The 13,590-nt window shown below is 32.2% G+C and overlaps 1 protein-coding gene across 1 annotated transcript; it reads left to right on the top strand.

Annotated features, from left to right (window-relative positions):
* The first annotated feature begins 4,544 nt into the window (after positions 1-4,544).
* Positions 4,545-10,552, top strand: LOC140448719 (uncharacterized). Its single transcript, XM_072541831.1, has 2 exons — positions 4,545-5,441; positions 10,235-10,552. Exons 1-2 carry the CDS (start codon positions 4,545-4,547, stop codon positions 10,550-10,552), a joined length of 1,215 nt encoding a protein of 404 aa, XP_072397932.1.
* The last annotated feature ends 3,038 nt before the right edge of the window (positions 10,553-13,590 follow it).

Genomic DNA, 13,590 nt, shown 5'->3' with positions numbered 1-13,590 from the left:
ATGCTATCTCCAAATTTTCCATATACTTTGATTAAATTTTCGAAGAAAGCATTTACATTAGTCCGATTAAAGCTTGTGGCTATTGATAAGCTTGTTGCTTCAGGTTTGCGGACACAATATGGGATGCCTCTTACGAAATCCCACTAACCAGTCTATTCACGCTGAGTTATTAGTATCCCAGTTTTTCGGGATTTTTAGGCCATTGCGAACCTGAAACATAAAAATTCCAAGTAGACAAATTTAAATTGTTGTAACAATTTACTTACAGCCAATTGATAGGCTAGTCCCAAGGTATCTTTGCGGGTCAAACCATGATGTATTTTACTTGCTGTTATTAAATATGATTCGAGTTCATCTTCCAACTCTTTGGAAAAAATTTGATTTATTTTGTAATTTGGTTCAAATTTTATTGATTGAGAATTTTCTGAATTTTTGTATTTATTTATGTAACGTTTTAACGTCATGTGACATAATTTGTATTTTTTCGCTGCTCCTCTAATGCTCATTTTATTTTGAAGCACATCAAGACAGCTTTTTTGAGAATCTTCTCATCGGTTTTTAAGAGGGTTCTTACACCTTTGCTTTTACGTGGCATTTTCTCACTAAAATAAATTTGTAATCAAGAAATTTATAATTAATTGTTTTACTAGGGGTACAGTGTTACAAGAATTTTTGTAACAGTGTACCCTGTAACACTGTTCACTTTTACGCCAATGCACATAGAACTAAATTTTTAGCGCGGTAATGAAATATAGGTTATGGTTTTAAGTGTAAATCCAATAGAAATATATTTACTTTCCATCCATAATATAAAATTAATGAATTACTAACGTACTTACCCATATACTAATACACTTAGATCTTAAAAATTTTACTTTTCACAGGTATAAAACTGTTATGAAAATATGTGACTACAAAACACTTGTATTCAACTACGATAACTGATTTATGGAAGGCATCCGACCTTTAATGAGGTTACGGTACATGTAGTTCGCCTATCTACCAAGAGGTGGAACAGAAAGCAAATGTAACACTGTTCCCTTTGTAACACTGTTCCCGCACTTCCCCTATTGTTCACTGTTGCAATAATTAAGTCTATGTCGCTCGATAACGACGGTTTTGTAAGCGAAATTTTACTAATTACGAGCGGAAATTAAATTGGTAACAAATCATGTTGATATTTTAACAGAATCAGAATTTACATGTATCTAATATAGATAACAACAGAAAGACGGAAATTAAAAGAAGAAGCTATCTAGCAAATCGGGTATACAATGGATATTTGATACATCTGAAATCAGACATTTTACCAGGATAAATAACTGCCGGGTCCATAAAACCCTGATCAGACCAGTCCTCAGATATGGTTCCTGAGTACTTACAAAATATAACGATTCGAAACTGGCAAGATTTGAAAGAAAGGTCATTCGATATATATGGTGGTGTATGCGGAAATGACATTTGGAGGCGATGATACAATTTAGAATTGTATCAAGATTATAGAGAATGCTGAGATAAATCAATCATGTGGATGGCATGGAACCCTCTGTACTAGCAAGATTCAGAACCCAACCCGAAACTAGAAACTGGGGAACGAAATCTAGAAATAGGGATGAATGCAGAAGATTAATTGAATAGACAATCACCCTGGACTGCGGAGCCAATGGTGCCGATGAATACTACTGTTTAATAGGCAAATGTAGTTAAGTTTACCGTTTGTTCTTAATATATGCTTTTAGTATAATTATTCAGATTTAAATTAAAATAATTATCTTAAGGTCAAACAGTTTTATTGAAATTAATTGTCAGTGGAAATCGATCTGGAATACCAAATGCATTATTATAGTAAGTACAAAATAAAGCATTGTACTTTATATAATCAAGACAAAGCTTTTACTTTAAAAGCACTGGTTTTATATTAAAATTCTAATAACTAATATTACTTTGAGAGCTATGTTATTTGTTTTATCATTGTTTTATATCTGCGTTAATGAATAGCTATTTTACCTATACTGTTAGTGAGAAAATTAGAAAAAATGCAAATATAACAAACCTACCTATAAGTGCTTTATAGATCTGGCTGCAGCCTTTGACGGTGTTACATTGAAGATGTGCTGCTATTACTAAAATAAAAAAACTTAAGCTGAGCTACAGCAAAAGATAGCTCAAGTACATTAGTATTCAATTTAATAATGGACAAAATCATGAAAGTTCAAAGGCAGGACAAGGATAAAACCTGAATAGAAAACAAACAAATATTCTTCTTGAAGAGAAAACTTCTTCGAGTTATGATAATGACATAGTTTTGATGTAAGACGACTAAGGGCGAAATAAACATCATGTTAGAAAAACTGAGAAGAGCCTACAGAGAAGTCGATTTAAAAATAAATATCCACAAAATAAAGTACGTGATGAGCCCAGTAACAATTTAAAAATTCAGAAAAACGAAGTAGAATTTGTTGATAGATATATAAACCTTGGACAAGAAATTAGAATAGGCAGGACAACCAAACAGGTGAGGTATCAAAAAGAATAGCACATGGATGGGCAATATATGGAGTTCTTAAAAACTAAAGATGGTATGATGATATGATTGGATCCATATAAGACCGTGCACTGTGGATATAAAGACCTGTATCTACAGTGTATATAGTATATTTAAAAGGGGCTGATGATGATAGTGATGAACTCGAAATGTATGAAATTTGGTCCGCCATATTGGATCGGCCATTTTGAATTTTTCAATTTTGATATCAAATTCGTAATTAACAAATTTAAAAACCGTATAGTACAAATTCATATCCAAATTAATATTTAGTTTACGTTTACAACAATTCGTCCCACTGTGCATCAGGTTGGATGATTGCTTCATTTTTAAAAGCTTTTTTCAAAACATTCCAGGCCATTTCATTTATGGACCAACTATAAGTAGTTAATTTTTACCATGACAAAGACCCTTAGAGATTCAGATATAAATAAACAAAAAACTTAATGACAAATTCATTTTTTATTTGTATTTTTATTATTTATTTTTGAGAAAACCATTACTAATCGTAAAAAGACTGTCGAGAGCGAATCGGTGAACTGGTTAAAAATGCAATGGTTGCGATACTCTTTAACTGAACCACTACAATTGTATTATAAAGAATCTAACAATCCGGAGGTTATTTTTAAACATATAGACATTACAAAGCGCAATACATCTACGTTTATTGGAAAACTTCCACTTTTATACCCAAAAGGCAGAGACATTGAAGCAGCTAAATTTAGCAATTTACAAGATTTGTTAGTGTATGTACCACCTTATTTACATAACTTTTATAAAAATCTAAATGTTAAAAATTTAGATCAATCTATACAAAATAATGATGAAGGAGAAGATAATGTGTTTTACACTATAGAAGATTCCGAACAAATGATGGAATAAACGTTTATAAAAAAAAATTAGTTAAGGGCATTGTTTTGGCTTTTGTTCACTTTTTGTATGCAAGTATGGTAAAAATATATTTTATGCAAAAACGCACTTTATTTTTTTTATTTATATAATGTTAGTGCATGAGTGGTCTACAATTTTTTTTCCAAAAAGATTTTGAAAATTTTACTTTTTTGTTATATTTATATAAAATAAAATTTACCAACTTAATTTAAGGTGTTGAAATTGAAAACTAAGGTTAATAATTCTTGGAGGAACAGAGAGCGGTCAAATTGAATAAAACTTAAATCGTCTTTTTCTCAAAATCAGTTTTTACGAGTTAGGCCACTCTTACACTATGCGCCTCAATTATTACTCTGCTAATAGCCCTTAGAGATTGAGGAATAAATAAAGTAAAAGCTGTATTGGAGATTCGTTTTCGGTTAATGCAAACAAATATTCAAATAAATAAAAATCAACACGTAATGTATCAATCAAAACATGTGTAAACATACAGGAGTGTTTGCTTTGGATAATTAAAAAGCATTTACTGTAATTTCAATATTTTATTGATTCACATTCATTATTTAACATTCCTTTAAGAAACATGTTATTTAAAGTGTTACTACTGTCTCACTTTTCCATTATCATATGTAATTTAGGTTTTGGATCTAAGATATTGCCTGAAAAAACAGAAATTTATACACAATTTTCCGATTTTATGAAAAAATATTTAAACAAGTACTGTATAAGTGCGCTTGCTGATTCAAATGCTGTTGACAGTTTTTTAGAATACATGGAACCACCAAAACGGATAATTACAAATTTAACTAATAAAAATGAGTTAATACAATCATCCGGAGACTTCATATTTGTTCAGAAAAGTATTGAATCTCTTGTTAACGCATTGACAGCATTTAATAAGTCCCAGAACTGGCACAGTACATCTAAATTTGTAATTTTGATCAGAAATTTGAGAGAATTTGGTATAAAAACTGTTTTTAAACAATTATGGACGTTTAATATATATAACGCGGTAGTATCTACAGATTTTAAAGTTTTTTTCACGTGGTTTCCTTATTCGAAAGAGAATAATTGTGGGGAAAACTATAATATAATTAAAGTAGACACGATGGATCCATTTAGTGGGAAGATTCCAAAAAAACTAAATTTGTGTAACTTTAACATAACAATTGCCCCTACACCTGTGTACTTTGATGAAATAACAAAAACCGGCGTTTATGCTACTCTAACAAAAACTATTCAGACACAGCTTAACTTAAAAATCAACATTATTAACGTTCATGATTACATTGAACGACTAACGAAATATGACAGCTACGATTTGTTTATCTACGATATGGTAACATATAATATAGATGCTGGATTTAATGGAGCTCTATATTCAAGGAGAATCCCAAATTATGAGTGTGAATATACTAGAACTGTGAGCAGAGACTATGTGTACCTTATATCACCACCACGAAGAATAATTGAACCTAATATGATCTTTGTATTTCCATACAATGTATATCCCCCTCTTGGGGCCGTATTTATACTGTCGGTTGTAATATGGAAGATACTGTTGAAAATAAAACTAAAAGATGCTATATTTTCAATGTACAGATTGTTTATTATGATGGAAACAGAAATGCGTAATGTAGCTAGTTTGAAATCAACGGTATTTCTGGCTTTTCTATTGTGGTTTGTATACCACATGTGTACTTTCCATCAAACCAAATTAAGCTCAGCATTAACCAGCCCACAATTGACACCAAAGATTAAAAATCTTAATCAGTTTCTGAAATCAAATTTTATTCTAAAATGTGATCCATATGTAATATACGCATTAAAACCCAGGGGCGAAGAAATATTTCGAGAAGTTGAAAAACGGAGTTTGGTAATAACTAACATGATGATCGAATTGGAACAGTTTCTAAAGGACCCAACATATGGATTTGCTGCTATAACCATATATTTAAGATTAGTGAAAAATTTAAAATATGCCGAAGTCATGATTGATGATCCGGTAAGCCTTTTTTTATACGAATATTAATCTTTTGCTCTAGTAGTCTAAAGCATTTGAATACACTCGTGGAAAAAGGGGGTAGCTCCATTTTAGTAATTTTTTCAGGACGAGCAAAAAACGTTTAAGTATGATTTTTTACAATTATTTGCTTGTATGATACGTAATACTCATAACGCGTTGTGAATTTCGTTTATTTCTCATATCGCGTTTCGGGTATTTTCTCCTATTTTCCCCTAAAAAATCAATTGCAGTAGACGGTACTTATCGTGTCTCAATATGTGGCCTAGATATTAAAGCTTTTTTTGTTTGATTGTGCTCACGATTTCTTTCTATATATAATATATATATATATATATATATATATATATATATATATATATATATATATATATATATATATATATATATATATATATATATATATATATGTATATATATATAACGAGTTTATTACAGCTGCCGTCGTTTCTCGCAACCTAGCTTCCAACGCTTGCGATCGTTCGAGTCATCTACTTGTAGAACCCTATCTTCCATTGCACCTTTTACTTCTTGTCTCCACTATCTTCTTGGTCTTCCCTTTTTCCTGCGGTTGGTGGGGATCCACTGTAACATTTTCTTTGGCCATCGTTGACTATTCATCCTTTCTACATGGCCATACCATTTCAGCCTTTTGCATTCTATAGTTTCCAGGACGTCAATGTCTATGCCCATACGCTATCTGATTTCAGTATTCCTTACTCTATCTCTTCTAGTGAGTTGGCAACATCTTCTCCAATAATTCATTTCCACTGCTTTTATTTTGGATGCGTCATTTTTATTTATTACCCAAAGTTCTGCCATATGTAGCAATGCTTTCTATGATACTTTTGTATATCCTAATTTTTGTGTTTCGGGTGATGTGATTATTCCAAAGTATACTATTCAGTTGGCGTATTGCTGAATTTCCTTGACCAATTCTAGTAGCTATTTCTTTTGTATTCCGACCATTGTTTGTAATGTTTACACCTAGATATTTATAGCTATCAGTATTTTGAATTTGTTTGCTTCCTAGTTCTAAGTGCTTTCCTTCACCTCCCACTACTACGTACTCTGTTTTTGATCGATTAATTGATAAGCCCCACTTAGTATATTCTTCATCTATTTTTCGTAACATGTAGTGGATATCATCTTGATTTTCTGCAAGTATTACTTGGTCATCAGCAAAATGCAAGCTGTACAGTGTATGGTCTCCAATTTTAACACCCATAAGTTCACATTTTCTTTTCCAAATATCCAAAACCCCCTCCAAATAAATCTTAAAGAGTGTAGGTGCAATGCAGCCGCCTTGGCGAAGTCCTTTGGTCACTTTTATCTTTTTTGTCACTTTTTGTCCAATCTTTATTACACTCGTCATATCATCGTACAACTCCCTTACAGCATTAATGTAAATCGGTCGAATATTTTTGTCTTCTAGCACCTGCCATAGCTTGGCTAATGGGACACTGTCATACGCTTTTTGAAGATCAATAAATACCATGTGTGTCTCCATATTATGTTCCAAACGCTTTTCTATTGTTTGTTTTAGGCAGAACACATTGTCTATACAAGAACGACCAGTACGAAAGCCACTCTGATCTTCAGCGTCTTCCCAGCAATCTTCAATTCGGCTTTTAATTATCTTCCCGTAGACTCTACAGATTGAGTTAGTTACACTAAGCCCTCGGTAGTTCTTACAATCTTTTCTGTCGCCTTTATTTTTGATTTCTTGATATATTTGATATCTTTGATTTCGATTTCTTTCTCCTTTCCGATTCTTTGGAGTACCTCTATATTGGTGACATGTTCGGTCCAGGATATACGAAGAATGCGTCGGTACACCCACATTTCGAATGCTTTTAGTTTTCTTGTGAGCGTCTCTGTCAGCGTCCAGGCCTCCATACCATATAGTAAGATCGGAAAAAATGTAGCATTTAACTGGACGTAGTTTTAGGAGAAGAGACAAATCCTTGCTTATGAGAAGCTTTTTCATATTGTTAAATGCTGCTAGCTCGTTCTACTCTCGCCTTAAATTCTGTGACCTGTTCCCATTTTGCATTTACGTTAGTGCCAAGGTACACATAAGATTCTACATGGTCAATTAGTATGTTACTTATCCGTAATTTTCGAGTAGGTTGTTGCTTTTTGCTTATCAGCATCCACTTTGTCTTCTTGAAGTTGAGGCTCAGGCCGTATTCCTCACTAACTGAATAAACTCTTTCGATTACCTGTTGTAATTCGTCTATGGTACTGGCAAGGATCACCGTGTCGTCGGCATATCTTATATTGTTCGTTAACTCGCCGTTTATTTTTATGCCCTAATCTGCATTTTTCATACATTTGTTAAATATTTCCTGCACCCTTCCAGTGAGTTCGTTGCCAATTTTTGCTCTTGCTGTTTGACCCCAGTATAGGTTTGCCACAATTCGAATGTCCTTGTCGTCAATACCTGTCTTTCGCAGAATATCCATCAATTGTTCATGATTAATATTGTCAAATGCTTTTCTAAAATTCACAAAGCACAAATACACGTCCTTATCAACGTCTCTACACCTCTGTATAAGCACCTGGAGAGCGAAAACTGCTTCTCTAGTTCCAAGTGCTTTCCGAAAACCAAACTGCGATCTATCGATATTTGACTCACATTTATCATATATTCTTCTATGAATGATCTTAGTGAACGCTTTAGTGACATGATTGATCAAGCTTATAAGCCGGTAGTCATCACCGATCTGGACATTTGGTTTCTTCGGGATTGTAATAAATGTTGACTGTAGCCAGTTCTCCGAGATTTTACCGCTATTATATATTATGTTGTTAAAAAGTACAACTAGATTATCAAGGAACTGTTTGTCTGATTTACATAGGATCTTAAATATTTCGCATCTGCAATGGCATCTTCTATCTCCGATTTAAGGATTGAAGGACCTGTTTCTCCTTCTCCATATAGGTGATCATCAGTCCTGTCAGATGCAAATAATTTTTCTATGTATGATTTCCATGTTTCTAAGATCGTTGATCACTCCGAGATAAGATTTCCATCGCTATCTTTTATGCTGTTGGGTGACTTATTGAATTTCCTCTTATTTGTCATTGATTTTATTTTTTTGTGCATATTGTAACTGTCGTATTTCCGTTCGTATTGTTCTATTTCCTTGCATTCGTTGGAAAACCATTTTTCTTTGGCTTCTCGAATTTTCGTTCTTATGATTTTTTGGATCTGCTGATATTTTTCTGCATTTTTATTCTTGAATTTACGTCTTTCATCCATCATATTTATTATCTCATCAGACATCCATTCTTTCTTCTTCTGTCTGTCACGCTTTAATAGAGTCGCGCATGTTGTTTGGATTGCTTCCCTCGATTTATCCCATCTCTCTATTATGTCCGACGTGTTCTCGTTAATGTCGTTTATTTTCTTACCTAGTTGTTCTCGTACTTTTATTTCGGTTTCTGGGTTAGTGAGTTTCTTAATATCAATTGTGTTTAAATTAGATCTTTTCTCGAGCCGTTTTACTCTCATGACCATTCTGCATACCAACAGATTGTGGTCCGTAGGAACATCGGCACCAGGGTACGTTTTTGATGATTTTATTATTTTATTATTTTATTTATTATTATTTGATGATTCTATCACGCATATCGACTATAAAATTGCTGATTACTTTTCGACCATCACTCACTCACAAAAAACAATGAAAAATATTGTTTTACTCCAATTCTACTGACTGTAACGGGTTAGTTTTAATTTAACATTTTTAGGGCCCTACATTTTTAGGACCCTGATAATGTTCGATTGAAAATTCTTTTGAAGAAAATCGGCATCGCCGCGCTAAAAACTCCCATAAGGATTGCATTGTCGTATGTTCGTGTACTGTAAAGTTAAGGAGAAACAGACTATAGTTACTTAATACACTTATTAAATGCGCGTATTGGAAATTTAATTGGCTAGCAATATAAAAATGATTAACTTTGACGCTGCCCTTTTTTTGTATCGGGCAGACATTTTTATGTCAAACACAAATTTTAAGGCATTTTATTGACAAAATAGGTACCTACTTTCACCAAATCTCAGCAGCTGACTTTACGAATAAAGAGGCTTAGTGATTATGACCAGCAGCGCCGGTGGTTTGTAACGAGCCTACAAAAACCTTCTGAATGCAATGGACCGTGGAAGTGATGACGTAGATTTTATTGACATCTGTCAGTTTCACTTTCCAAACAAACCTTATTTAGTGTGGATAATTTGTATTTTTCGTTATTTTTTCATTTTTTTACAGAATCTTTCCGCTTTTTGCAATATCTAAGTATTCTAATAGTTACTACAACAATTTTACAAGGTTGTGTAAATAATAAAGCATGTTGTTTTATAAAAATAACAATAAAATGCATGTATCAATAAAGTAAGGTTAGAATGTCTTTAATTTAAACTTTTAAACTATATTTCATAGAAATAGAACACTGAATTATGATGGTATTATCGTAAAAAACACTATACTTAAAAGAAAAAGCAGCAGAGGAAGCAAAATGTTAACTTTATAGAAATTAAAAAGTCTTGAATTGGGCATTTCAACTTTTGTTTGGAAAGTAATTGACAGTTGTGACGTCACACTTCCACTGTCCATTATAGACATTTCATGTTTGACGTTTCGACGATTCTAACCTCAATATTTACACAAATACTTCTATAAATAAATATTCTCGTTCAGTACCAAAGTTTACTTCCATTATTCCATTGTATATTGTTCAATTAATAATTTTTTTTATATAATTTTTAGTTGGCTATTACAGCTGCCAATTTAGTACTCAAGAAGAATCATCCTCTTTATACAAGAATTGATCGATTAATTCAAAATATACTTGAGGCTGGTTTGATGGATAAATGGATCAACGATTTTTCAGCGGAGAATACGAAACTGGAGTACAAATTCTATCAGTCCATAAACCGCAAGCTATCACTAGCAAATCTTCAAAGCTGCTTTTTCTTTTTAATTGCTGGTTTGGCTTTATCTTTTTGTGTATTTATAGGAGAATTATTTGCACGATATGCATCACTTGAAAATATTTTCGAGAAAGTATTTTTATTTTATATTTAATTATAACTAAATTAAAATATATATAAAGGTGGTTAAAACAATCTTTAGTCACTGATATTTTCACTGACATTGGACATTCATTTTTATATATTTGCAGGTTATTTTGTTCCTGTATTCTTTTATAGGTAATTACTTGATATTTTGTATAATCTTTTAAGAATATGTGTTTTTTATAGAATAAAATCACTTAAAGGAAATAATTTATTTAATTATTTTGATAAAGAAAACATCAAGCTATCAAATATACTTTAAATCCGTTTTCTCTATTATTTTGTTTCCTTAACCCTCTTTTGCCCGACTTTTTTGTAAACTTAAGAGAAAATGTTTAAATTTGTGTATATATGCTCAAATATGCATTTACAACAACTAGTAATTTTTTTAGATTTTTGAAATTTTGTTTGGGGAGAGTTTTGGGAGTTTTGCCCTCAGGCAACTGTGGGCAGCAAAAACTAACGAATTAAGTTATATACTTATTTATTATGCCAATCAAAAAAACAATTATTTGTTGTTGTAAAACATAAAGCAACTTTACATATATCGCACATTAGTTTAGGAGTATTACAGCATCCTGGTTTTTTGCATCTTCCCTTTTTTTTTCAGAAAATACTGGCCAGTGGGAGGTTTGGTCAAGCCTAACTTCCTTTGGTGGTACAATAGCAGTAGGTCCTCTCTTCTGTTTTTTTACAACTTCGTTCTCAATTTCACTGAGCTTGGGACGTCCTTTGTTTTTGATATGGTCAGTTCTTGCTAATAGTACGCTACATAAGTGGGACTTAAACTGTAACAAAGGCAACTGGTTTTTCTTTTCAATTTCAAAGTAATCGCAATCACGACGATACAACAACAGCTAAATCCAGAAGGTGAAAAAATATTTTTAGATACCACTTTTTAGATCTTATGTCTGTTCGGTAAAGAGCAATTAGTGAATCCATAAGATCGACACCTCCCATAAATTTATTATAAAATTGCACTGCATTTGGACAGCATACATCAATTCTTGATTTTTGGTTCTTATCTCACCTCTTGACTAACGAAGTAGGCTCAGAACCAACAAATGTACTAAGCAAATGAACCGGTTTATTATCGTACCACTATAACGCTGTTAGTCTTATGCCATCTACTGTAGCGTGCTTTTTTTCTACAGTACCTCTGCCATGTTTTTTCATATTCTTGTCATAAGAAAAATGGCAATTAGGCAATCTGTTTGGACGAACAGTTCCCAAACATTGCAGTCCACGTTTTTCCATTTCAGTCTGCAACTGAAAGCTATTGAACCAGTTGTCAAAATATACTTTATAGTATTTGTTTGGTTTGACTATCTCACACAATCTTATTACTACATTACCGCTGGTGCCTACATTAGGTAAATGAAGAGGATGTTCAACAGTTCCTGTATATAATTCCCATTTATAAACAATACCATTGCTATCACTCAAAACAAATGCCTTGTATCCCCATTTTTTGGGTTTGTTCTTCATATATTGTTTTAAAGAATGTGCCCCTTTGAACTAGACCGTCGATGAATGGTCTAATTTTGTATAACTTATCATTATTGTTGACCATATTTTCGTTATTATTGAAATGAATTTTAGTTTTTATTTCCTCCCAGCGATTCCTAGATATAGTGTCAACTATTTGAGCAACACGTGTTTAATTTTGCCAAAATGATATTGTCCTTGGCAAGCCATAGATTGACATCAGTAGAACAGATTCCATAAATTGGTTTAATTCTGCTAGTTTCATATTCAATGGTTTATTTATATTCTTTTGCAGTGCATACAAATTACTTTGTTCTACTATGTTTTCCAGCATATTGATAGATATCATCTTTTTAAAATAATGTAGAGGGGATTCCGGTTCTAATAATTTGCATTTCGGTAAATTACCTTTCCATTCTGGAATTGGAAATACTGTTCGGGGACCACTCTTCCACTGAATGTTTTTTTTTCGATCATTTTTGACCTTTTGAACACATTTTGTTCAGTGTGTTTTTCTGTTTTATCGGTATCATCCTCATCTTCATCTTGGTCTAAATCTAAATTGGTATCCTGGTCTAAATTTGCTTCGTACAAATCGTCTTCATTTTCCATTTCATTTGATCCTGGATCGATTGATATCTGAGTACCTATGGAAAATTCATCATCACTCTCTTCAAAGTCAGAGTCTTCGGCTTCCTCGGATTTGTTGGGAACTTTTACAAACCATAACGGATACTTACTGCTTTTCCCGTTTTTGAACGTTTTTGTATCCATCCTAAAAAAATAATTTAAAATGATATGGTCCAGTGTGGATTCAAAGCAACATACCTGTTTTTTATCACAGTACTGAAACAACACAATAAAATAAACAAATTTCAACGGCAATCAATATCTAAATGCTGATATAATGCCTCTATGTATTTTTATATAAATTTTACACAATTAATAACAATAAATCACGATCGAAAATACAAACTAATAAGGCAGCCATGTGCATTTGTCATACTGTTAAAAATTTCCATATAGGTTTCGTCATAGGTTCATAGATGGCACTAAGTGTATTAAAATATATAACCAAATGTTGCCTGAAATCAACAGAGGGCATCTTAGAGTCGGAAATTGTTTTAAGAAAGTTTTCTGCATCAAAAACTCCTTTGTTGCCTTGAGTACACACGGTGCTATAGAGGGTTAATATTTACGTCTAAATCCAAATATTCCTTTATTGGGTCGTCATTAGGTCGGTTTACCTTATTTCTTTAAGTTTACATTAACAGAAATCTTCAAAAATGTATGTTTGCATTTAAATAATTTTCTTCAATACAAACAATTTATTGGAAATTCATTTGTAGTGAATTAATACTAAGATAATTGCATTTTGATAACATCTAAATATATACACATTATTATTTAAATTTGAAGTACCAAGTACATTAAATACATATTCATATATTTAAGAAACTAGTACACTAGATAATACAAACAGAGCTTTTATTTTAAAAGCAATATTTTAGGATTGAATTTTCATTTGCTAACTATTTTATTAAAAGTCATGTTATTTGC

Source organism: Diabrotica undecimpunctata, chromosome 8, assembly GCF_040954645.1.
Source record: "Diabrotica undecimpunctata isolate CICGRU chromosome 8, icDiaUnde3, whole genome shotgun sequence".
Taxonomy (NCBI): Eukaryota; Metazoa; Arthropoda; class Insecta; order Coleoptera; family Chrysomelidae; genus Diabrotica; species Diabrotica undecimpunctata.
Note: the sequence above shows the minus strand (reverse complement) of the source record. Positions and strands in the feature narration are given on the sequence as shown.

Bases quoted from the DNA above. Each gene is read 5' to 3' on its own strand.
- LOC140448719 (XM_072541831.1), top strand. From the start codon at position 4,545: ATGGATCCATTTAGTGGGAAGATTCCAAAAAAACTAAATTTGTGTAAC. The intron at 5,442-10,234 runs GTAAGCCTTTTT...TATAATTTTTAG, and splicing joins AAGTCATGATTGATGATCCG to TTGGCTATTACAGCTGCCAA.